The 17,126-nt window shown below is 47.5% G+C and overlaps 1 protein-coding gene across 1 annotated transcript; it reads right to left on the reverse strand.

The window, feature by feature from the left end:
• Positions 1-728: 728 nt before the first annotated feature.
• On the reverse strand, positions 729-2,367 carry ptger4c (prostaglandin E receptor 4 (subtype EP4) c; the record flags this gene model as incomplete). The annotated part of the gene is made up of 2 exons (XM_079750207.1): positions 729-1,355; positions 1,498-2,367. 2 exons carry the CDS (start codon positions 2,365-2,367, stop codon positions 729-731), a joined length of 1,497 nt encoding a protein of 498 aa, XP_079606333.1.
• Between the last annotated feature and the right edge of the window lie 14,759 nt (positions 2,368-17,126).

Consider the following 17,126-nt stretch of genomic DNA (forward strand, 5'->3'; position numbering starts at 1 on the left):
CTGCAATCCTGACCTGTTGCAGACGACGAGATTATTAAGGAAAACACAGCAACTGCACTGGATTATAAATGTGATCATGTAGAAAATACAGGATTGTGAAGCAAAGAAAAATTCCATATCGACTTTTTGATAATAGTTCGTTAGCGGAATATGGGTTAGTCAGATCTACATAATTGGTTTCTGGTTGCTTTTTATTGCACACAATTAAACAAACACATCATAGTGATTATCATCATGAACATAACAAACATGTAGGCTAGGCCTAATACTGGCCTTTTAATTTTCTTTTTAATTTTCCTTAACCTTTTTATATTCATAATAAATATATTTTCATATTTATATTCAGTTCCTTCAGTGCTCCCGTTTCCAAAATACCAACCAGTAGGCAAAACCATAAATATTAACTTCATACGGAACATTTTTTATTTTCCAACACAGAACCCCGCAGACCCGAGCCCTGGTGAGCGGAGTAGCAGCAGACCAGTATGCCTACACAGATACACAACAACCATCTCAGAAAAACAATGACACCTGGATTCACTCAGTGAATATATCTTGCTATATTGTGCTATAATGCATAATAACAAATATGCATGCATTCTGTAGGTACCCATAGGGTATATTGTAAAACTATTCCTACCACTCGGTAAAGGGAAGTTCATGTGTGTCCTATAACCGATCCCATACTGCTATAGGCCTGTTTATAGTGATGATACCAGGGGCCCTTGTTAAATGCATTTGGCCGACAGAGTGGAGCTGGGAGTGCTGAAGGTGCACGTGACGATGTCCACTTTCCTCGTGAGCGCGCACTGATGGAGGGACTCCACGGAGCACACGGCCTGTAGCGCCCCCCCGCTGCGATCGTCAGGGGCCGACAGTGTGGGTTTGGGAACCATTGCTGCCGCCATCTCTCCCTCCACGGAGATCACGGCTGAATGCTCCACACTGAACGGATGGTAGTCGGCCCGGGCGGTGTCGTAGTCCCAAGCCTGCCTGGTGGTGAAGTCGGTGAAGGAGGTTCCTCTGTCGTCAGACGCCTGGTCCTCCACGGGCTTCCGAACCTTGGCCGTGCGTAATGCCGTGCGTAATGACGCGTAGCTGGTGTCGTTGCTGTGGTCAAACAACTGGGGCGAGTTCTGTCCCACCCAGCCCACCGAGTGGCCGCGGTCCTCCTTGACATGTCCCACTGTCCGCTTCAACCTCTCACAGCCCTTCACCAGCAAGTTCTTTCGGCATAGAATGTACACCCATGGGTCTAGAATAGGGTTGAATGAGGCAAAGCGGATCGCCAGCAGATCACTCCCTGCCTCGGAGATATAAGCATGACCGTATAGCTGGTTCACAAAGATGCGCACCTGGAAGACAGTAACAGACAGAGAAGTCAGCCAACAGATAGTGGGAATAAAAGGTGTATTTATGCGAGGGGGCTTTATGCACAAGAATAAATAAGGCATTTTGGCACACTTTTATACAGTATTTTTCGTTAGATGGACTTACCACAAAGGGAATGGAACAGACCAGGAATACAATCGTCATCAGGATAAGAAGCCAGAGCATCTGCATCTCCGCCGCGGAGGTGACCGATGGCATGCGGGGGAAGCGGCGCCGCGCCCCGCTGCGCCTGGACGCCTCCGTCTTGACTGTCCTTGTGTACCTCTGGTTCATCCCCACCAGCGACCTGCATACGGCATAATTGCACAAAACGGTCACGGCGATTAAAACCAACATTACGCCGCCGTAGAGAAATGAGTAAGACGCACCCAGTGGATCCGTCGCCCTCCAGTCCAGAAAACACCAAGTCCCCGGGTAGTGACGGACGTGCCTTCCAAACCCGAAACTGGGCATGACGCACAGCGTGATGTTGGCCAGGTAGATGGCGATGAGCGCGAGGCGCGCCATGGAGCGGTCTATGTGCTGCGAGTAGAAGTACGCGTGGCTGATGGCCAGGTAGCGCTCCACCGCCATTGCGCACATGATGGACATCCCGGCCGAGCCGAAGAACAGCATGGAGAAGGAGAAGTAGTCGCACAGCAGGACCCCGCCCGGCCACCGTCCGGCCACGTAGGTGGCGATCACCACCGGGCTGGTGAAGCACGTCCCCAGCAGGTCGGTGACGGCCATGCCGCACACCAGCGTGTAGAAGATGGTCTCCTTCTGCTCTTTCTTGGAGATACACAACACCACGATGGCTATGACGTTCCCCAGGAGCCCCACCGCGAACATGGTGGCCGAGGTGACCAGGGAGCTGGACTGCAGGTTCAGCGGCGGGAACGCGCTGTGGTTGTGGAGGACCAGCGCCAGGGGGCTGAGCTGCTCGGAGGCGTTGATCTCATAGTCTTCCGGCAGCAGAACGGTGTCGTTGGTCATCTCTGAACACCAAACCCAGCGCCCAGTGCTGTCCTGTGAACCTTCACACCCTTGCTAAAGTTTCTGGAGAACCAAAGGGATGCAGTGCGTATTGGTGCGTAAAGCGGTCCACTCCTCTCCGTCGGGGCGCTGTGCACTGCAAGACGCGACCACACACCAGCCCGTGATGCCGCGGCTGATATTTAAGCGGAGCGCTTCCGGATGCTGAGGCCAGCTGCTGATGTCAAGAGGGTGACGTCAGCAGCATCACCGGGTGGCCACCGGACTAGTTGACCCATTCCTTCGGTAATCCTCAAGAGAGGACGGATCAATGTTTACCATTGAACCATTTGTAATATCCCAAGGCTTACAGAAGTCCACGTTAATGGCTCTAAAGAAAAGCATGGGATTCATTTGGATGAAAGCCCAGATTCCCATTGGTTTCTGTTATCGATTACTTTAAGAATAGCCCTGTAATGAAACGCATCCTTCTAACTGGAACTCGAACAAATCAGAAGAACAATATTGTTTTTATGGCTTTTCTCTACGAAGCGTTAACAGCTACTGCAATAGATGTTATCACACACACAATTCTGAATTATCCAATTCATGGTGGTTTTTTGTTACAAAGCCAACTGTTACTCACACTTTAAACGTACATAAACCTACATGGGGGGGGGGGGGGGGGGAGACAATCAAGGCAAAACTACAACTGTAGTTCATAAATTGGAGTTTATATATAAAACAACTTTTAAATATTTAATTATGCAAACTAATGAAACGGCAGAGATAAATCGTGGTAAATTGCACTTAAAACATTAAAACATCTGTTGTCTATTGGTCCTGTAATCCATGTATCAATAATGCATGGCTGCTATGAGTGTGCTCATCAAAAAGGCTCTATGCAGCTGTAGTGTACTCCCGGGTATAGGCATAACAGTGTTGTGCTTTGAGGTTTTATTGGCGATGGTGGTGGCGGTAGGGGTAATGCTGGTGGCGGAGGGAGTGTTGATGGTGATGGTGGAGGAGGTGGTGCTGATGGTGGGGGTGATGGTGTAGTGGTGGTGGGTGTTGGAGCAATACCAATATCATCACATCAACACAAGTTGTAATAAAACAACAATACCTGTTTTGGTTTTGCTACAAAGGTGAAAAATTAAAAGAGCAGAAAATGTATCCCACGCATGAACACACACACTCACACATACATACACACACACACACACACACACACACACACACACACACACACACACACACACACACATTCAATCCCCAAGGAGCCTTGCAGGCTGAGTAACCTAATCAGTAAGAACGAGAGGATTCCTCATAAATATGTACGGCAGGAGAAAGGTCCGATGTGCGTTTGCAGAGCTAGTGGGCTCTCCATCTCTGTCTGCCTAAGTGGATTCTCTCTACACTTCTCAATACCTTCTATTGGCGGAATGCCCCCTGGGTGCGTGCGTGGGGTTGTCCGAATGTGTTTGATTGTGTGTGTGTGTGTGTGTGTGTGTGTGTGTGTACACTTGAAGAGTTTTGTGCACAGTATACTGTGGATCTGTAATAAGACTGTGCCCGCAGATTATTGCTCCCACACAGGAAATACAAAGGGATACACACTCACACAACCCAAGAGACACACAGACACACAGACACACAGGACCCTGAAATACGTGTGTGTGTGGGTATGTGTATGTGTGTGTGTGTGTGTGTGTGTGTGTATGTGTGTGTGTGGGGGGGGGGGGGGGGGGGGGGGGGGGGGGGGGGGGGTGCGTGTGTGTGTGTGTGTGTGTGTGTTTGTGTGCGCGCGTGCGTGTGTGTGAGTAAGAGAGTAGACACAGCATCCTTCATATCACCCACACCACCAGGCACAAGGTATCCTTCGGTCTGACGTAGTTCTCCTGCCTCTCCTCTCAGTGCTTCAAACGAGGACCTCTAGGAGAAATAGTTGCTCTTATGGATTTGAATTCCATCTATAACAATATATTTAGAGCTGGGAATCACAATATTTTAAATTCGTCTTTCTAAGCCCTTCAGGGCAGCTATGTCTCTTCAGTGGTGAAAACGGTTCTGAAGATCATTTTCCATGTGTCTGGCTGGTGTCTGAAACCAGCCAGAGTAAGATGATTTTGGAAGTTTCCACAAACTACAGCCCCTAACTCTAACCCCTCAAAAACATGTTTTTTATTTTAGAAAGAAAAAAATTCAAAAGACTACTTCTATTTATTTCAGGAGACTTTTATTCCCCTATGCCAGCTTCTAACGTTGTAACGGGGGTTAGGCAGAACCCAAGTGCACAGACTGACAATGGTGACAGGGCAGTCCAAAGGTTCTATTGATCGCACAGATGATCAGGGTTGGGCAGGCAGAGTAAACGGGGACAGGCAAGAGTTCGGGAACGGCAGGCAATCAGGTAGACTGGGGGTACCGTCGGCGGGCGGGTAGTCGGCCAGGCAAGGGGTCAAAATGAGGAGGGCAGACAGGCAGGCAAGGAGCCGGAAACAGGGGAGCAGACAGACCGACAGGGACCCGACAACAGGTGGGTGGTCAGACAGGCGAGGGTTCGGTAACAGGCAGTATCAGCAATGGAGAAACATTTCTGGAGTGGCGGGAAAGCTCTGTGAGTATCGAGAGACGATCTGGCAGAGACTGAGTAGAGAGAGAGGATTTATATAGAGGGAGCACAGGTGAAGGTGGTTGAGCTAATTAGGTGAGATCAGCTTGGCAGGCAGCCGTCCCTTGCCCCCCGGCAAGGGATGGCTCCCGACGTCCTAAGCCGAGCTGGGAGGGTGGAGGGGGCCCGGAGGAGGGTTAGAATTCCTCCGAAGCAACGGAGGCCGCGTCCACCGTAGATGAGGAGGATGCGACATCAGTGTCCCTTGTCTTCGGAGGGTCAGAAGGTCCCTCTGCCGATGGAGCCGTAGCGGGCAGGCGTGAGGACGAGGCAAGCTGGTCAGGATGTGACAAGTGGAAGTCCGAGATGAGACGGGCGTCCACGATGAAGTGAGCCGGGATCCAGGAGCGCTCCTCAAGACTGTACCCCTCCCAATCCACAAGGTACTGTACCCCAAGTCCACAGTGGCGGGGGCAAAGAAGGCGCCGGACAGTGTACACCGGACTGCCGTCGACGAGGTGAGGGGGAGGAGGAGGCGGAACGGGAGGAGCCAGAGGGCCCTCCTGGACGGGCTTGACTCTGGAGACATGGAATGTTGGGTGGATCCTCATGGACCTAGGGAGCCGAAGGCGTACCGCCTTCGAGTTAATGACACAAGTGATGGGGAAGGGGCCTACAAACCTAGGGGCCAGCTTGCGACTTTCCAACTTAAGGGGGAGGTCTCGGGTGGAGAGCCAGACCATCTGGCCAGTCTGGTAGACAGGGGCCGGCGTACGGCGCTTGTTGGCGGCGGCAGCGTGGCGGTCCGCGGATTTGGTGAGGCTATTGCGCGCCTCGTCCCAGGTGCGTCTGCAGCAGCGAATGAGGGCTTGTACAGAGGGACAGGAGGACTCCTTCTCCAAGTCAGGGAACAGGGGTGGCAGATACCTGTAGGCACATTGGAAGGGAGAGAGGCCTGTGGATGAGCAGGTGAGGGTGTTACGCGCATACTCTACCCACACTAGCTGGTCAGACCAGGAAGCCGGATTGCGGTTCACCAGGCAGCGAAGGGTGGTCTCCAGATCTTGGTTCGCCCTCTCGGTCTGTCCATTGAACTGGGGATGGAAGCCGGAAGACAGGCTGACGGAAGCCCCAACTAGGCTGCAAAACTCCCTCCAGGGGAGGAACTGGGGGCAGGCTGATTCAGAGTGGCGGCCTGCACCCTCTCCTCTATCTCCCAGGTGACTGAGGCGACGAGGCAGGGGGCTGGAACAATGGTTGAGGGATCAACCGTCTCGTCAGGGCACTCAGCGAACGGGAGAGAGCATCAGGCTTAACATTATGAGAACCAGGACGATAGGACAAGGTGAAATTAAACCGGTCGAAAAACAGTGACCAGCGGGCCTGTCTGGAGTTGAGCCTTTTGGCGGACCCAATATACTCAAGGTTACGGTGATCGGTCCAAACCACGAACGGAACCCTGGTACTCTCTAGCCAGTGCCGCCACTCCTCCAAGGCCAGCTTCACCGCCAGAAGCTCCCTGTTGCCAATGTCCTAATTTCTCTCTGAGGGTGTTAGGCAACAAGAGAAAAAGGCGCAGGGGTGAATCTTCTGGTCGAAGGATGAACGCTAAGAAAGGACCAACCCTACTCCCACACCGGATGCGTCCACCTCCACTATGAACTGACGCTCAGGTTCGGGGATCTGGAGGATGGGGGCGGTGGTGAAGCGAGTCTTGAGGGTGTCGAAGGAGTCTTATGCCTCGTCAGACCAGCGGAAGGGGATCTAGGGTGAGGTGAGGGCCGAGAGGGGGGAGGCAATGGATCTAAAGCCTCGGATTAGCCGCCGATAGAAGTTGGCAAACCCTAGGAAACGCTGCAGCTGCTTCCGTGTCTCCGGGGCCGGCCAGGTGGTCACAGCAGAGACCTTGGCTGGATCCATCCGCAGGATCAGTCTTTCGATTGGAAGACTGCCGGGGCGTTGGTCAAGCCACAGGGCATCACGAGATACTCGTAATGGCCCGTTGGTGTGTTGAAGGCTGTCTTCCACTCATCTCCATCTCGGATGCGGACCAGATGGTAAGCATTTCTCAGGTCGAGCTTGGTAAAGACCGTTGCCTCCTGGAGCAGCTCAAAGGCAGTGGTGAGTAGTGGAAGGGGATAGCAGTTCTTCACCGTGATATTGTTCAGGCCTCGTAGTCGATACAGGGTCTCAGGGACTTGTCCTTCTTGCCCATGAAGAAGAACCCCGCCCCAGCCGGTGACGAGGAGGGTCGGATGATCCCCGCTGTTAAGGAATTCTGGATGTACTCCTCCATGGCCTCTCGCTCGGGAGCAGAGAGGGAGTACAAGCGTCCCTTGGGGGTGAAGTGCCCGGAAGCAGATCGATGGCACAATCGTAGGGAGGTGACGAGGCAAGGAGGTAGCCTTAGCCTTATTGAAGGCTTCCCTCAGGTCATGGTAAGCTGCAGGGACCCCGGAGATGTCCGAGGCTGGGGCAAGAACGAGGGGAACAGGCGGCGGTGAAGGCGTCCTGAGACAGGACTGCTGACAGGTCACTTCCCACTCCCGGACGGAACAAGTAGACCAGTCAATATTAGGGTTGTGCCTGCGAAGCCAGAAGTGACCCAAGGTGACAGGCTGGCTGGGTGTAGGCAGAAGCATGAACTGGATGGTCTCCCTGTGGCCCTCCGGCAGGAGCATGTGCACAGGGTTAGTCCGAGAAGTTACCTTCCCTAGCACGTGTCCATCCAGGGCTCCAGCAGAAATCAATGATGGCGGTCTCTCTGGACCCAGCCGCAGAGCGAGGGACCGGTCCATGATGCTCTCGTCGGCCCCTGAATCGACGAGGGCGGCTATGGGATGGGAACTGGAGGGTAGCAGGAGCTCACCGGAGAGGGTGTGTCTTCTAGGAGAGGCAGAGTCTACTACGGAACGGCCTCTGGTTACTGGGAACCTGGGGAGGGGAGGTCTGCGTGGCGGGGTAGGACGTGACAGAGCCTCTGAATGCCACTCCCTCCTGCGAGCCTGAATACTGAGGTCGAGGCGGGTGGCAAGCTTGATCAGGCCCTCCAGCGTTTCAGAAATCCTCTTACTCCTCTTACATCTTTCCCTTAGCTCATGACATTTTCCATCGAGATCAAAGAAAAGTCGATGGAGAGACCAAAGGATGTTATTATTCTGACGATCTGACTGGAGCTAGAGACCTTAAAGTGTGTTTCCTAAAGGATGGAGCAGTAAACCGTTTCAGCAGTAATACCATTCTGTTGTTAAATGCCCCAATAAATGCTGCATTTTCATGATGTTTTTTGTTTTGTCAGTTAACAGGGTATATAACCACAATTAAATCACAATATTACACTTGGGTTTGCCAGACCTCAGTGATGCTTGCAGATCACTGTTGTGACTTGTGCCAATATTGTCAGTAGAGCACACCCTCTTGTGTGATTTGGTGCTATTGCTTCATTCACTATCTCTTCTCTCTAGCCGTCTCTTCTATATCCACACACACACACGCACGCAAACAAACTCACACATACAGACACACACATACACACGCACACCCTCACACACACGCACGCGCACACACGCATCTAACTCTTGCGCTATTGGTCCCCGTCTGTTCTGTGTGACGGGGGGCCAGGGGACAGAGAGATGAGATTAAGGAGCCATTGGCCTCTATGACGTGCTCACTAGTGATGTCATCCGGGTGATGCGTCCCTGGCATGACGCGGTGCAGCTGTGTCGTGCTGTCACTTGATTACCCCCTCCCTGCGGTTCACACCCCATAGCTCCCTCTCTTCTCCTCTCTTCCCCCCCTCATCCCTTCTTCTCCTCATCTCTTCACCTTCCTTATTGGTCAGACTCTTCTCATTTCTTCTCCAAAAGATGTGGAGCGTGGATCTCCCGTTGTTAGTACAGACAGACAGACAGATGGATGTCTGTTTGACTGTACCCTGATAGTCTCAGGCTTACCCCCTCCACCCCCCCCCCCAACACACACAGAGACACAATCACTCACAGACATACAAATTGTTCATTCACCATCCCACATATTCGCTGGTATCCACGTCAACAATACGTTAAAGAAAATTACAAACTTACAAAGTTCAATGAGTTTAGGTGTGTGTTTGTGTGTGAGTGTGTGTGTGTGTATCCATGTGTGTGTGTGTGTGTGTGTCTGTGTGTCTATCATTGTGTGTGTGTTTGTACATGTCCCACACATCTCGTTAACCCCACGCATTATATTTTCTCTTATCCTAGCTTTGGGCCGTATTAGATTGTGTTCAGTGCTCCCAGTTAGCTTTCCATGCTGGGTTGAGTGGGTGACCAACACAAGGGCTTTTAGCACCACAACATCTATCTGGAGTTAAATGCTAATGAAAATATCATTGAAAAATGGATCTGTGTGAGTGCTTGAGTGACTTGGATGCTGGATGAGGGTGGGTGGGTTTGGGGGGGGGGCATATGTCAAAGAACGTTTAATATATACACGTGTGGGAAAGCTGTCAGACAGACAGTCCCTCATTGAGCTATTGACGCTTCTATCCAAAGAGACTTACAAAAAGTGCATTCCATGAGGATGCACCCCACAAAGACGCAGACCGCTACAAAACAAATATTTGAAACATTTTAAATCAAAATGTTTCTCGTTTGTCTTCTATTTCCAAGGGCAACGCGGCAGTCTAAACAGACTTCAGTGTGTGGGGGGAGATGGAGTTCTGCTGTCCTGACATCAGCCAGGGCCTCGGCCCACCATTGTGGAACCAGGACAGCAAACAATGTGGATTGGGTTGGACCATCGTGGCCCCATCGTTGTGAGGGAGGGGCCAGCTGCTGGGCCGCTCGCTGGGCCGTCGCAGAGTGAGATCAGTGTGGCTCAGAGCGTAGTGTACGGGCTGGGGGGGGGGGGGGGGGGGTACTTCCCCTGTCAACCCCCTAGCAGCCTCGAGGGGAATGCATCTTCCAAACGACTGGTGGTAGAACACCCTGTCTCATTGATCTGCTCTGAGATCTGTTATACCTCTCTCGGAGGCTGTTCAACAGATGGGATGAGATCCAGCTTCCTCTGCCTTTACCGATTCCACAATTATCCCATGTCCTTGGATCTTCTGTCTTATCCGTCTGCCTGCTTGCCTCTATGTATGTCGGTTTTCTTTGTCTGTGTGCCCACTCCAACCCTTCCTCCCCCTCTTGCTTCCTCCCCTCCCCTTTACCAGCTCATTGAGTGAGGGGAGGCGGTTGGCGTAGAGGTGTGCTCCACGCAGAGACAGAGTAGCGTCATCCATGACGTGGGACCCTCTCCTCTCTTTAAAACCTCTCCCCCTAACGCAGGGCCAGGTGTCTGCCACTAATTGGACTTTTGATTCACATCTGCCGATGCAAGCCAGCCAACCACAGGGGAAGGCTTAATGAAATAACATTTGCTTTTAAATAAATGTTTGTATTTCCCCCTCAACCGTTTTCATTATTGTTTTTGGGTGCCATGCAATTTTGAGGTTTGTACATACGTAGGCTGTGCAGTTTAAACCAGCATTCAAAGAGGAAATCTGTGTGGTGGATCCTAAAGTAAGATGTAAAAATCAATGGTTAAAATGCATTGGTTAATATAAAATAAATGAAAATTTCATAATTCTCCTGTGTAAAAATAAATAGACTGAGATTACGTTTATTTATTTGACAATTCACCAACATTTGACACTCACAATTAAAAGAGCATCACGGATAACACAAAAGTGCCAGGACCTGTTTCCGTGGTGGACCTTGTTGTGGTCAGACGTCAGAGAGGGTTGTGTGTGTGTGTGTGTGATCGTGGAGTACAGCAAAAGAGGCACAAAAACAATAGAAAGTACATTGGCCATTATCAGGCCAAAGGCACCCAATGCTAACACCTATACTCAAACCGGTCCAGTCTAAAACCTGTACTCCAACTGGTCCATACTAAAACCTATACTTAAGCTGGTCCATATTACACATATACTCCAACTGGTCCATAGTACACCTATACTCCAACTGGTCCATTCTGAAATCTACTAAACTGATCGCTACTATAACCTATATAAAGTCAGGTTCATACTAATCCCTTTACTAAAACTGGTCAAAACCAAAACCAAGTCTGATAATGTGGAACCATAATCCATTCCTGGGCCCCTGAGGAGCTAAAATGATTGTTGATCAACTGGTTGATCCTTACAGCCTTACTGGCTTTCCCTACTCCGTGATGAGAACGTATTCAGTCCACTCAAGGCAGGCGCTGGCTCTGCTTCATACGAGAGTCTATGACCATTACCGCTGCGTGTGACATCTTCTGTGGAGCCCACAGCCTATCAAACCCTTACAAGAGGCCATTAGCCTGCTCAGAGCAGGCTTTATTGTATCTGTCGAGCTACGTATTCATTACCTATAGCCTTGAATGAGCAGCGGTAAATTACCTGATTCATATCCTGGAGGATTCACCAGCCGTCTTGATTAAAGGTTATTCTTTGTTCAGATATATATTTTTCATAAGGGTAAATTAATATTTTTTCTAATGGGAGATGAATGCAACAGAAATACACACACACAAAAAACATGTTGGCAGCTGTAGGAGGACAGAAAGAAAAGCCCTCTTTCACGTTCAGTGAGTGTGTGCTACTGAGTGTGCGCTTCTGTTTGTGTCTCAGTGGCGTGCCTGCATGTGTGGATCTCGCCTGGAGAGATCACCTTTGTGTTTAACATGATGAGAATATTTCATTTTTCTGCTATTGGAGCCACATAAAGTCACATAATGTCTTCAAACAAATCTTTATTTAAAATTGTCTGTACATGAATCCCGCTGTTGAAATTTAGCTGTGTCTTATTGTAGATCCTAAATACCCTTCCAAATTTCAATAGGATTTCAGTCAGAGATTTTACCTTTTAAGTAATTGCAGTACAGTTTCTGTTATTTAAGATAGCAATAAAATAACATTGACATAAAATTAAGGATTATTTTAATAATATTTAGAATACTGTCAATAACCTTTAAGTATAACCTTTATGATACTATAATTGGTGCAGTACTTAGTTGAGATAGTTGAGTTAAAAACGATGGCATTAATACAATTATAATATACATGATGAGGACATGTAATGTGATCTTCAATTGAAACAGCATTGCCTCTTTCCTACACACCATGTCCATCGTTCTTCCTGCCTCTGTAATAAAAAACACTATCATTCAAAAAGACTCAAAGACTGAAAATGCAAAGGGAAAATTCATCCAGCTGACCTATAATTCGGAAGGGGAAAACACCACGCGGGGATAAATCAGGATTGGTTCTGGAGTGGTGTTGGGAACACACTTGTTGTACTTGTAGTTTTAATAAACCTTTTATTCCTATTGGGTTATGCTCAGTTGATCCCTTGACAACATCCACACACAAACACACAACGTGTGTTCCTGATCTACCGGTGGGGTCTCCAGCAGTGGTCTGCCTGCTGCCAGACGGCATGTGAACCAGACTAATGAGCCTCAATACCATCAGTTTAATTGCTCATCTCAGCCAAAGGCTGTGAACTATATGGGCCGCTCAGATCAAAACCAATTAAAAGCATTTAATGGCATCTGTGTAAGCGTGAGATCCAGATCACCTTTCCCAAGGGGCCCTAATTGATTTGAAAAGAAAAGCTAGTTGTCATAGCTGAATCACGAGTGACTTATTTCTGACGTACATTGGACATCTTTAATGGAGCTCGAGATCCGACTGCGACAGGAGACTAATGGTGCAGTAAGGCTTATATTCTGGTGCCAAATTGGCATCACAGTAAGACACAGGAGATAAGCAAGACTAGGAAAATAGTTACCTAGTAAAGACTAGTTAAAAATACCTAAAACCTTTTTCATTGTTCTTGGATCCTTTTGTTTCGATTAATTTTTATTCACCAATTCACTAGCTAAAGCAGTTATTGTGATTACTCGACTTGGAATATGGTAGCCTGACATCGTCAGGCCCATTTGCAAATGCGTGTAAGGCTTGCTCCTCTCAGGTCATGGTGGATTCTAAAGGGGCCATATCAACGGGTGCAGACCAAAATGCCTCTTGACGCAATTGGATGGACCGACAACCAATCAGAGTATCTCAACGTGTGACCCATCAACGGCAGCCATCTTGGTTGTTTATGACAGTTCCTCACCCCGATGGCCGCTTCTCTGTGGAGGCCTCGTAATAAACCATTATCAGAGTACGGGTTGAATTCTCCGGACCTGGCCAGGAATATGGATTTCTCTTAACGTTAATGATTGAAGACTGTTCCGTATCTTCCAATTTGACCCTAATATTTGATCCCTTTAAGTATTTATTATTTATTCATTCTTTCAATAAACATTATCTGAATACAAAGCATTTACACTTCCCATAGCTTCTTATTGTGATGGTTAATGAAAAATACTAAATTATATAGCTCCCATTATAATTACTCACTTCAATTTTTTTTTTTTTAATTAACATTTTTGACGTTAGCCTGTCCAATAAGCTCATTAGTGGGGTATGGACAGCAGCCCTCATGCAGGCCTCTCACTGGCTACTTAATGAACAAGCAGTGTCCTTATTCTTCAATCACTCTGTCATCAACAACTCATCCGCGTTGTTTCCCTGTTGCCCGACCGCCGTTCTGCAGCATCATTCCTGAATCCCAATAAGGCATTGCGATGCTCCATATATCATTCCTTCATTGAACAGCTTTCTTAAAGGACACAATATTACGGCCCCAGGGCACGTTTTGATTTTATATTCTGCATAATCATTATGCAGAATTAAGTGCTTGCACCGGTCAGAGCTGTAAATAGAATGACTTGATTTGACCAAGAAGGATGCATCAATACGGTGGCAATTGATTGCATTCCGCTTATTACGTCTCTGCCCCTCTGTTACTAGTATGATGCTAATGAAAGATTTGACGGGCTTAAGGGTGAACCGAACCTTAATGGAGCCACCATCATTAGTCCCCATTCCACACTCTATCATGTCTCCTGTGGATAGCTTTGGGCCTTATATAATCGCTTTACAATAGACCGTTAGCAAGCCCGGTGGAGGTTTATTGTACTGTGTGTGTAATTGTATCCGTCAAGTGAGGTATACGTTTCATATACAACTATGATGGGAAAGAGCAGGGGGAGGTGTGCAAAAACCAAAAAGCTCAACACTTAATTCGTTTTTGTCTATATGCACCAAATCAGCAGCCAGCCTGAGAAATGCCTTCTACTCCAAACATGCACAAGAGTCTAACTAAAATGAATGCTCGGATCAAATCTACGTTTAATTGCACCAGAGAAAAACCCAAGCACATAATTGGGAAACCTGGTCTGTTTTGACTCCAAAATGAGAAGTTGCTGTTAATAAAATTTGGAAAGAGGTATGGGGGAGGAAATTGAATTTGAAGTGTCATTTCAAGTGACATTTCACTATCCAATCTCCTCACAGATAGTAACTCGCTCTCAGACTAGTGAAGCTAGCTTTAGCCAGGCAGACATACACTCCTGTTAATGCCTAACAACACTCACCTCGACAACTCAAACACAGAGCTTACGTTCCTTCCTGGATAGCTATTGAGGAAATCCCATCACCCTGTTTTTTTTTTAAATTACTCACTGAAAAATGTGCAAGCTGAAAACACACAAAGGTTTCAAGGCTTTGCTCCTCAGCACAATGCCACCCAATGGGTGTTACTCTAACCACTGGGCCGTGGCGGCTGCCTCGCCCTCTGGGTCAGCAGGGCCACCCGCTAACCCTCCGCAAGTGGTTATGTCCATTTAAATTGACAAACATATTGACAAACTGTTGAATTATAAGACGTGTAAGAAGTGAAATATGTAATTAGAGAAACTAGATGGCCAACAGCTGAAGCTCCTGTTAACACTCTGCCTGTGTTTGGTACCGGGAGGTGGTCATACGAGCAACGGTTGCTCTTTTGGTTCCCGGTGATTAAAGGCTCAGGATCCGTTGGCTAAACCCATCTGGTTACAGACCTGTTGGGGTTGATGATGTATGTTACTTATTGATGATGGATGTTACTTATTGTAAGTCGCTTTGGATAAAAGCGTCTGCTAAATGCCCTAAATGTAAATGTAAATGTATGTTGTGCGAGACGACAGATGCAAGTCAATTCTCTGAGCAGTTCCCACAAAACTAAAAGTTACTTTACTGTTTTACAACAAAATGTAACATTTTTTAAATATCTCTTCAATTTACAAACATTTGAATTACATAATTAAACGCACAATTCAAAAGGGATCAGGATTTGTCTCTTGCAGTTAACTACCCTATATATTTTTTCCGAACATTACATTACGGTTACCATTGAGGACAGCGGAGGGGAGGGAATCAGGCTCTCTATGGCCGGAGAATAGAATAAGGCTGTTAAGGGGAGGCTCATATAAGTGAATAATGTTATAATTAACCCTGCCACACCAGAGTTTAGCCATGCCTCCGGTTGTGTGTGTGTGTGTGTGTGTGTGTGTGTGTGTGTGTGTGTGTGTGTGTGTGTGTGTGTGTGTGTGCATGCCTGCCTGAATCTGTGCGTGTGTGAGTGTATGTGCATGTGTGTCCAACACATGCCTACCTGCCTGTGTGTATTTGTGTGCATGCACTGTGAGTGATTGTGTGTCTGTGTGTGTGTGCGCGTGCATGTGTGCCCTTTACTGTGACAAGGTGCAGCTAAAGTGTCTGCACCTTGGTATTACCTCCTCCATGCACTGATGCCTCCCACCAGGGATCTGAATGAAAGCTGCTACAGAGAACTAAACCACAACAGACATTATAGGGAGAAACACACTGGAACCAAAAACATAGACTTCAGGATAGAGTAGGCCTGCTGGTGCCAAATCCAAGCAGATCGATTGAGATATACATATCAAAAGTAAAAGTGCCTAATCTTGACCTGATATTTTGTATCACAACACATTCTATTAACTGGTTAAGATATAGTGTTGATGGTCAATTCTGTTTTCCCAAATAGTGTCCAATTATTGTCCCCAAAATAAAAGATTCCTGGACTAACTGCAACTGTATTGCTTGTATGAAATTGCCCCTCAGCACAACAAATAGTCTAGTACAGTGTACAAAATATTGTCTCCAGTAGGGAGGCACAAAGTATGAGTAGCTCACCATCGGCCTGGAGTACAGTAAAGTATGTTTAACAACAAGTGCTCACATGCTTCCAAAACGGCACGTTCACCATGCATCGCCCGAAGGCAATAACCGAGAGTCAACATGAGCATCAGAGGGTGGTGTTTACACACAACACGGCCATCAGCACAGCCGCGGCCACCTTCCGACGAACCCTTATGGACGGGACCTCATGCCTGCGGGAACTCAACAGCTAAACGTCATGATACACACGCGGCTAATCGCATCCCGCTGCAATTACAGGGCCCTGACGCAAGATGTATTTGCTAATGGATGGAAACTTTTAAGTAAAAGGCAATACGCCAAGGAAAGGCCCATTGGGAAAATGTTCTGACTTACCTGGTCTGTTTTCTCTTTTTCAATCTATCACTGCACGAGGTGAACAGCCTGGCGCTGCAATGCAGATTTCCATAAAGCAACCAGCTTTAGTTAAATATCAATGGGTCAAAGGTATAGCCTGAAACATATTAATATTTAATAGCATATTACTGATTTGATAAGGCAGAGCTTAAATATTGTTGGAATACATTTTTTAACACTGACATTTTTTTCAATACATTTTTATTTCAGTTACAGTTCGTATGAGTCATCATGCCAGCATGTGTGAAATAAATTAATGAACCCTAATTATGACCCTAATCTGGTTTGTTATATTCCACATTTTAACACTTTACATTTAACAATTTTAAATACTGATGCACATAATCCTATACAAACATCCATGAGAAGCATAGTTACATTTATATTTATATAAATTATGTTTTAAAGTTAAAGAGTATGACCAATCGATATAAAATTAACATCAAACGATGTTTGGCGTTTTCTGCTTACTCAAACAAACATTGCCGATTTTAAAAGGTCCATGTGGTTTAAAGGAACTATGACGCCCAATATTTCTCCGTGATAGGTCAGCTTCAATGCATGGGCGGGACGGCTCGTCTCTCATTGGTTTAAAGGTTAAATCGCGCTCCACCCGCCATTGGTCCATTCTGCTTGTAGCCTCAATTTGAAAACCCTTCAGAAGTTACAAAGGGATATCAGGAA

Source organism: Pollachius pollachius (genome assembly GCF_949987615.1).
Source record: "Pollachius pollachius genome assembly, chromosome: 14".
Lineage (NCBI taxonomy): Eukaryota > Metazoa > Chordata > Actinopteri > Gadiformes > Gadidae > Pollachius > Pollachius pollachius.